Genomic DNA, 8,471 nt, shown 5'->3' on the forward strand with positions numbered 1-8,471 from the left:
GAGGTCAAGCCGTAGCGGTTTTCCGGTCTCGCCCGCCCCCTTGCGCCGATTGGTAGGTGCAGATTTCGCTATCTGATTCGCCGAACGAAAGCAGCGCGTAGTTTAAAACATTGTATCAGTAACAAAGGTGCACCTCGTGGGCGGAGTTGTGCTCTCAGGCTGGGAAAGTCCAGGTTCGGCCGCGGAGTGAGAGTGAGCCGGTACCGTAGGAGAAGTGTGGCGTCTTCGGGTGAGTGTGCGGCTGTGCTTGAGCCCAGCTGGGGTACTTGCTTTTGCCCTGGCGGATTCGGCTTTCAGAAAGAGGAACTGCCGCCATCCCTTTTTTTCTTAATACCACTGTCCTCACTGTGGGCCTGGGAGGCGAGGTTGGAGCAGGAGCCTAGGGCCACTGACACCGCCTCCACGACACCGTTGAGCGAGGCACCCTACTTGGAGCGTGGCCTTATGCTTTCGGAGCCGGATATCTGTTCATTCCTGTTCGCGGTCCGAAATGCTGCCTCAGATTGGATTAAATGATTAACTCTTTCTCTCATTCCCTTCCCCTTTGCTGGTAGTTTAAGGGAAAAAGGAGTAAGAATTCAGGCAGCGAGACTAGGTTGTCCTGGGGCCAGGGAATTGTTTCTTACCCAGAATTTGCTGCCCCTTTTATCCCTTAAGGTTCTCCTCTCTACCCACTCTTGTCTCTTTTTAGACCTAAACTGCCCCTGCTGAAATGTCACAAGGGATCCTTTCTCCACCAGCCGGCTTGCTGTCGGATGAGGAGGTCGTAGTCTCCCCCATGTTTGAGTCCACAGCTGCAGATTTGGGATCTGTGGTACGCAAGGACCTGCTGTCAGACTGCTCTGTCATCTCCACCTCCCTGGAAGACAAGCAGCAGGTAAAGGAGTTGAAGAGTGGCTTGGGGACAGAAAGTGATATCCTCAGCCTACTAGTTGTCCATACAGAGTAGCATGAGGTAAAAAATCCAGCAATCCTAAGGTTTGAGGGATCAACTCAAAATTAAGAGCATGACAAGTAAAGAATGTACAGTTGTGTGTCCATAAGAAAACTATTAATTGCATTGCATTAATGAAACATCCTCAAATGAATACTCTCAGTTAATCCTATGAGGGAAGGCAATTGTTGTGTCTACTTCACCATGAGTCCCAGACATTTTAAATAATTTGCACAAGGTCATATTGCCATTATGTAGGTGGAATGTACATTCAGGTTTTAATATCAACCACAGCTTCCATTTAAGGAGCCTTTCTTTCTGCTGAGCTGAGGTTTCTCAGCTGCAGCATTATTGATGTTTGGGGCCAGATAATTCTTTGTTATACGGGGCCGTCCTGTGCGTTGTAAGACGTTAAGCAGCATTCCTGGCCTCTACCCACTAGATGTCAGTAGCTGCTTACCATTTGTGACAACCAGGAAACCTGTCCTGACATTACTAAATGTCCCTTGAAAGGGAAATGGCCATGGTTGAGAAGAACTCTACTCAGAAGTCTCCCCTTTTGTAGAAGTTTCATGAGAGCAGGAGCCTTGTAAATGTTCTTCACTGTGGACTACCAGAGCTCTTAGAATTTCTGGGCCAAAGTAGACAGATCTCTAAATATCTGTTGAATGAACGTGGTGGGTGCTATTATTAACCCCACTCTACAGATGAGGAAACTGAGGTGAAAAGAATTTAAAGAACTTGTTCAAGATCTCATAGTTACTAAATTATGAAATTGGGACTCAAATTCAGGTATGTCTGCCTCCAAGGTGCTTAACTGCTGTCTTTTGCTATATCACACACTGATCTTCATACCAGTCAACTAGTTCTGACTCAGATAATCTGTGGTAAGCCAAGTTTTCAGGATAGTGAAGAGACAAGGAAGGGTGATTAAGTACTGAAAACTCCATGTGGGTTGGAATGATTATGGAACCCAAGTAATGGCACAGAGTCATTTGAGGTGGAATAGAGGTAGTGTTAGCATGATTCCCAGGAAATATGCTATATTTTCCCATCTGCTCAGAAGTAACTGTTGAGATTAATCTGTGATATTGGCCTGGAATTCTGCCACAGGTTCCATCTGAAGATAGTACAGAGAAGGTGAAAGTATACCTGAGGGTCAGGCCCTTGTTATCTTCAGAGTTAGAACGACAGGAGGATCAGGTAAGTTTCTGAGGAGGGAGGATTCAAGGTGGAATGATACAGTACAGTAGAGGTTCCCAGGAGTGTTTCCTTCTGTGACAACTGTGTTTTCCCCCTTCTCAGGGTTGTGTCCGTATTGAGAATATAGAGACCCTTGCCCTACAGGCACCCAAGGACTCTTTTGCCCAGAAGAGCAACGAGCGAGGAATTGGACAGGCCACCCACAGATTCACCTTTTCCCAGGTACGGAGTTACTGACATGTGAACAAGGGACCAACACTTAAGGGCAACTTTATTCCCTCTTTAGAAGGAAAGCTTTTTACTTGACTGTGACTCCTTATATATTCATGTCTACAATCTGGGAGACGCTTGTTATGTGCTAGTCAGTGTGTCGAGTACTTTATGTGCATTAATTCCCAACAACTCTATTGTTATTATTATCATCATTGTCCCTAATTTCCTGGTAAGGATACTGTGGCTCGGTGAGTATAATGTTGCTGAAGCCATGTAGCTAGTCATTGGTGGAGTTAGGACTTGAGTCTAGATCCATCTATTTCCCAAGTCCATGCTTGTGAACATTATGTTGTTCCATTTTGTGTGCAGCATTGGACTTAGTGGATAGCATTCCATAAGTATTTGTTGATTTGGATGAAAAATGGACTGGCAGAGAGTATTTAGGCAGCAGCTGGCAGCAATGCAGGAAGAAGTTGCTTGAGTAGTCTCCAGAGCCAGCCACCCAGGAAGGGATGTATCTGCTGGCTCTGCACAGAGAAAAGTGGGAGACGAAGGATGGGCCTCTGAGAAATTGGGTGTGTCTCTAGATCTTTGGGCCAGAAGTGGGCCAGGAATCTTTCTTCAACCTGACTGTGAAGGAGATGGTCAAGGATGTACTTAAAGGACAGAACTGGCTCATCTATACATATGGAGTCACGAACTCAGGGAAAACCCACACAATTCAAGGTGAGTAATAGGCCTCACAGAACTGCTGACTGTCTTTGCCTTTTGATGCTCTGAGTTGGGGAACAGCACTTACTACAGCTGTCCACCTTTCACATGCCTCCAGGTACCATCAAGGATGGTGGGATCCTGCCCCGGTCCCTGGCTCTGATTTTCAATAGTCTCCAAGGCCAACTTCATCCAACACCTGATCTGAAGCCTGTGCTCTTCAACGAGGTAATGTGGCTAGACAGCAAGCAGATCCGGCAGGAGGAATTGAAGAAACTGGCCCTGATAAATGGAGGCCTCCAAGAGGTAAAGTGTTGGTGTTCACAGAGGCAGGGATGGGGGACAAAGTCTCCAGAAAGTTTTGTGCTTATCTTATCCCTGGACCCTTCCAGGAGGAGCTGTCCACCTCCTTAAAGAAGAATGTCTACATTGAAAGTCGGATGGGTACCAGCACCAGCTTTGACAGTGGCATTGCTGGGCTCTCCTCCACCAGTCAGTTTACCAGCAGTAGCCAGCTGGATGGTATGTACCATGACTGGGCTCTGTGCCAAGTAACAGTAGGAACGTATTCTCTACTCCCAAAAACTTCCAGGGGTACAGACCAGAGGTTGCAACCTGAGCTCCACCTTCTGAGGCCCCTGCAGGCCAAAAGGGAGATGGACTACTCGAGTTGATGCTCTGTACATTGGCTTCTTCCCCAGAAACGAGTCACCAATGGGCACAGCCAGACACTGCCCCAGTAAGTGTCCCTGCAGATATTCGCTTCTCCATCTGGATCTCCTTTTTTGAGATCTACAATGAACTGCTTTATGACCTGTTAGAACCACATAGCCAGCAGCGCAAGAGGCAGACACTGCGGCTGTGTGAGGATCAGAATGGCAATCCCTATGTGAAAGGTATGGGAAAGCAGGGAGGCTAGCATGAACCCTGGAGGGGACCTTGGGAGAGACTAGGAAAAGAGTTAGGTGCTCCCCTCTTATGTATGCCCTTCTTTCCTTGGCCTCTCAGATCTCAATTGGATTCATGTTCAGGATGCTGAGGAGGCCTGGAAACTCCTGAAAGTGGGTCGTAAAAACCAGAGCTTTGCCAGCACCCACCTGAACCAGAACTCCAGCCGCAGGTTAGTGGGTTATGAGTCAGCCTTTCTTTCACTGTGTTCCAGGAAACATTAGTCCTCCACCTGGTCATAGAAGATATGCAGTGACTTTTCGCTCTTTCTTAACTTCCAGTCATAGCATCTTCTCAGTCCGGATCCTGCACCTTCAGGGGGAAGGGGATATAATCCCCAAGATTAGCGAGTAAGTTTTTCCATTTAGAAATTTGGGTTCTTGGCCATAAATGGTAATTGGGGGAGGGGACGAGAGCGGTCCTCAGGGGAATTACTTCCGTTAGATTCATGCTCTCCTTCCTTGGGTACAGAGATTCTTCATGCGTCCTCCCCTCCCTAAAACTATACAAAGGGCTAGAAAGCTCATGACATGTGGGGTCCTTATGTTAGATCCTGTCCATCATTCAAGGTTATCACTCTGTGATCTGGCTGGCTCGGAGCGCTGCAAAGATCAAAAGAGTGGTGAGCGCCTGAAGGAAGCAGGAAACATTAACACTTCTCTGCACACCTTGGGCCGCTGTATTACTGCCCTGCGCCAAAACCAGCAGAACCGGTAAGCTTTTCACTGCAAGCCAGGATGGCCTGGAGCTCTGCAGTTTGCTAAGAGACTTCCCGGTCATCACTGGGGCTAGTGCTAGGATACCCCCAAGGGCTGGAGTTCTGCTCACAGCTCTATTCTCTGATTCCCTGCCAGGTCAAAGCAGAACCTGGTTCCCTTCCGTGACAGCAAGTTGACTCGAGTGTTCCAAGGCTTCTTCACAGGCCGAGGCCGCTCCTGCATGATTGTCAATGTGAATCCCTGTGCATCTACCTATGATGAGACCCTTCATGTGGCCAAGTTCTCAGCCATTACTAGCCAGGTGAGAAGCTATAGGTGTGATGACTGTGCTCACTTTGGGCTGGTACCTGTACTTAAGGAAGCTACTAGGGACTAGAAATGGATTCAGTTAAGATTTTTCCCCCTCACTAGCTTGTGCATGCTCCACCTGTGCAACTGGGATTCCCATCGCTACATTCATTCATCAAGGAACACAGTCTGCGGGCATCTCCCAGCTTAGAGGCTGGAGCTAAAACAGACCCAGGCCTTGATGATGATATTGAAAATGAAGTTGACATCTCCACATACGGCAAGGAGGTGAGAATGCAAGAAAGCTTTGGTGCAACAGCTTGATGGATATACATTTTCCATGCTACCTTCCAGGTGGGCCTGTGCCTTTTTAGGGCATGGGCTTCTAGTGACCTCTGACCTGTGTTTCCCTCCTAGGAGCTTCTACAGGTGGTGGGAGCCATGAAAGCACTGCTTTTGAAAGAACGGCAGGAAAAGTTGAGGCTGGAGATGCAGCTCCGTGATGAAATTTGCAATGAGATGGTGGAGCAAATGCAACAACGGGAACAGTGGTGCAGGTACCAGCTGAGTAACCCCTCTTGTTCTGTCACCTAGACCTAAGGGTGGGAAGCAGAGGCTAGGATGGAGTAGTGCCTCAAGATCTGCTCTCCAAGCTCACTCAGAATCTTCACTCACTTCTCTCTTCTCTGACAGTGAACATTTGGACACCCAAAAGGAACTACTAGAGGAAATGTATGAAGAGAAACTAACGATCCTCAAGGAATCACTGACAAGTTTTTACCAAGAAGAACTTCAGGTGAGCTGCCCTGAACCAGTCCCAACTAGCTGCTCAGATTCCCATCGCCAGCTTGCCTGAGATAAACATTATATAAACTCTCATAGGGGTAGGAATATGTAATTCACCTTTCTATAGTCTCCTTAGTGCTTTGTACGTGTCAGTCTATGTTTAATTAATTGATTAAGAGTTTGGCCAGGAAATGGTGTAAGTGCTAACAAACAGGATTTTGAGGCCCATGTATCAGGGAAATTTTTGTTCATTGTTCAGTCATCTATTCCTGTAGGATTTGTCTGACTCTGAATGGAATTGTGCTCTCTGCTTCCTTCTTAGGAGCGGGATGAGAAGATTGAAGAGCTAGAAGCTCTCTTGAAGGAAACCAGACAGCAGCCAGTGGCCCATCAACAATCAGGGTCTGAACTGTCCCTACGGCGGTCACAAAGGTTGGCGGGTTCTGCCTCCACCCAGCAGCTCCAGGAGATTAAAGCTAAACTGGAACAATGCAAAGCAGAGCTAAGCTCCACCACTGAAGGTGAGGAAGGAGACAGGGCCAGGAAGCATAACAGTTTCAGGGAAGAGCTGTTCTTCAAACTTGGGCCTTCTGGTGCCAGCTCCAACATAATTTCCTCAACTCCAAGCTACATCCCCCTGACCTTTCATCCTAGGATGCACATAGCATCACTTGTTATGTTTGCTGCAAGCTACTGTTAATTCAGTTAAAGAGATAAGTCCAAGGCTAGAAAGCCTACACATGTAAGGTTATTGTTTCCTTCTCAGAGCTGCAGAAATATCAGAAAATGTTAGAACCGCCACCCTCAGCCAAGCCCTTCATCGTTGATGTGGACAAGAAGTTAGAGGAGGGCCAGAAGGTAATTACCTTTCTCTTACCAAAGCTCTCACCTAAGGCAATTTCCAACACTATATCCCTGGTTCATATGAGGACAAGATGTTTTCTCTGCAGTCCTAGAGAATGGCTACTTCATTCAAATGACTAGCCTCTCTAGTTTTACTTCTCTTCAAATGGTTCTCCGACTCCTCCAGATCACTGGTTGATCTTGGCCACAATTTGCTTCCTACTCCTCCTTTTTCAGAATATAAGGCTAATGCGGACAGAGCTTCAGAAACTTGGTGAGTCTCTCCAGTCAGCAGAAAGAGCCTGTTGCCACAGCACTGGAGCAGGAAAACTTCGCCAAGCCTTGGCCACATGTGATGACATCTTAATCAAACAGGTTAGGGAAGCCTATATACCACCTTCTCCCATCAGCCCACTTCAGAGTATACATGAGAAAAAGAAAGGTAAAGACTTTTAGGCTAATCTTATAGTGAGGGGAGTTTCTCTTCCTTGCAAAATAACCATTCACTAAGTACAAGGCATTATGTTAAGTAATTTGTAGGCTTTTTCTGTTATAACAACCCTAGAGAGGTAGATACTATCATATTTAATCCAAGATGCTTAGATTATAAGAAACAATTAATTGTAAGATAAAACACTAACAATTAAGCTATGACACTGTCATCAGTAAATGCATCCTGATTCCAGATGTATTCAAATGTAAAAAAAAAAAAAAAATCCTAGGCTAATTTGATACCTAGGAACTGAGGCTCTTGGAGGTTAAGTAAAATCATTCAAGCTCATACCACCTGACGTGTTAGAAAAGGTCCTTCTATTCAGTGCTATTTGTTTGGGTCTTAAAGAAAATACCCTCCTATTCAGTTAAAAGCTCTAAGCATAAGGAGTTAATCTTTGTAAAAAGCAGTTTTAGTAACTAGTAGTGGATAGTGTGTATTACCTTGCCCTCCTGTTTCTCTAATAGATTAGACAGAAATGTTTTCTATAACTTTGTTGATCTTCCTTAGGATCAGACCCTGGCTGAGCTGCAGAATAACATGATGCTAGTAAAACTGGACCTTCGGAAGAAGGCAGCATGCATCGCGGAGCAGTATCATACTGTGCTGAAACTCCAAGGCCAGGCTTCTACCAAAAAGCGCCTCGGTGCCAACCAGGAAAACCAGCAACCAAACCAACAGCCCCCAGGGAAGAAACCATTTCTTCGTAACTTACTTCCCCGAACACCCACCTGCCAAAGCTCAACAGACTACAGCCCTTATGCCCGGATCCTGCGCTCACGGTGCTCCCCTTTACTCAAATCTGGGCCTTTTGGAAAAAAATACTAAGGTTGTGAGAAGGAGAGAGCATTGCCCTGAGGTGGGTCAGCTGCTCAGCTTAAGAAATAGGTCTCTTTAAAGCTTTACTATATATATATACCTGGAACTCTATCCAGAATGCAATATTCAGACACTAGTTTTTCTCCCTTTTGTAATATAATCACCTATGTAATCTTACACTTTTTTTACTTATATGGTTTCTATGCACACAAAAGTTATATTAAAATAAAGATATTGTTCACATTTTAAATTTGAATTCTAAATTTAGCATAATCATTGGTATAAAAGGGGCAGAAAATTTGAAAATCAAATATCATTCGGGCCCCTGGGAACTTTGCACAGGAATGGCAGTGCAGACCAGCAACTGGTGCACAGCTAACCCAAGAAAGCTTGGTAAGAAATTAATTCAAGGGACATTAGATATTCTAAACCTTCCTTAATATAAAATGAAGTGTCACCAATAAAGATGTTAAAAAAACCAAAAAACCAAAAAACAAAAACAGGTTAATTAACT

At 45.6% G+C, this 8,471-nt stretch overlaps 1 protein-coding gene across 1 annotated transcript; it reads left to right on the forward strand.

Annotated features, from left to right (window-relative positions):
- Positions 1-101: 101 nt before the first annotated feature.
- Positions 102-8,203, forward strand: KIF20A (kinesin family member 20A). The gene is made up of 19 exons (XM_060093413.1): positions 102-229; positions 692-877; positions 2,048-2,137; positions 2,240-2,359; positions 2,938-3,076; positions 3,180-3,367; positions 3,454-3,583; positions 3,763-3,957; positions 4,070-4,181; positions 4,291-4,359; positions 4,579-4,722; positions 4,864-5,029; positions 5,140-5,304; positions 5,434-5,573; positions 5,710-5,812; positions 6,125-6,323; positions 6,569-6,660; positions 6,883-7,020; positions 7,649-8,203. The coding sequence occupies exons 2-19, from the start codon at positions 713-715 to the stop codon at positions 7,964-7,966; spliced, it is 2,673 nt and encodes an 890-aa protein (XP_059949396.1). The 5' UTR covers positions 102-229; positions 692-712; the 3' UTR covers positions 7,967-8,203.
- Positions 8,204-8,471: the final 268 nt, after the last annotated feature.

The sequence above is a fragment of the Mesoplodon densirostris genome, chromosome 3, assembly GCF_025265405.1.
Source record: "Mesoplodon densirostris isolate mMesDen1 chromosome 3, mMesDen1 primary haplotype, whole genome shotgun sequence".
In the NCBI taxonomy this organism is placed as follows: domain Eukaryota; kingdom Metazoa; phylum Chordata; class Mammalia; order Artiodactyla; family Ziphiidae; genus Mesoplodon; species Mesoplodon densirostris.

Bases quoted from the DNA above. Each gene is read 5' to 3' on its own strand.
- KIF20A (XM_060093413.1), top strand. From the start codon at position 713: ATGTCACAAGGGATCCTTTCTCCACCAGCCGGCTTGCTGTCGGATGAG. The intron at 878-2,047 runs GTAAAGGAGTTG...ATTCTGCCACAG, and splicing joins CCCTGGAAGACAAGCAGCAG to GTTCCATCTGAAGATAGTAC. The intron at 5,030-5,139 runs GTGAGAAGCTAT...CCCCCTCACTAG, and splicing joins TCTCAGCCATTACTAGCCAG to CTTGTGCATGCTCCACCTGT.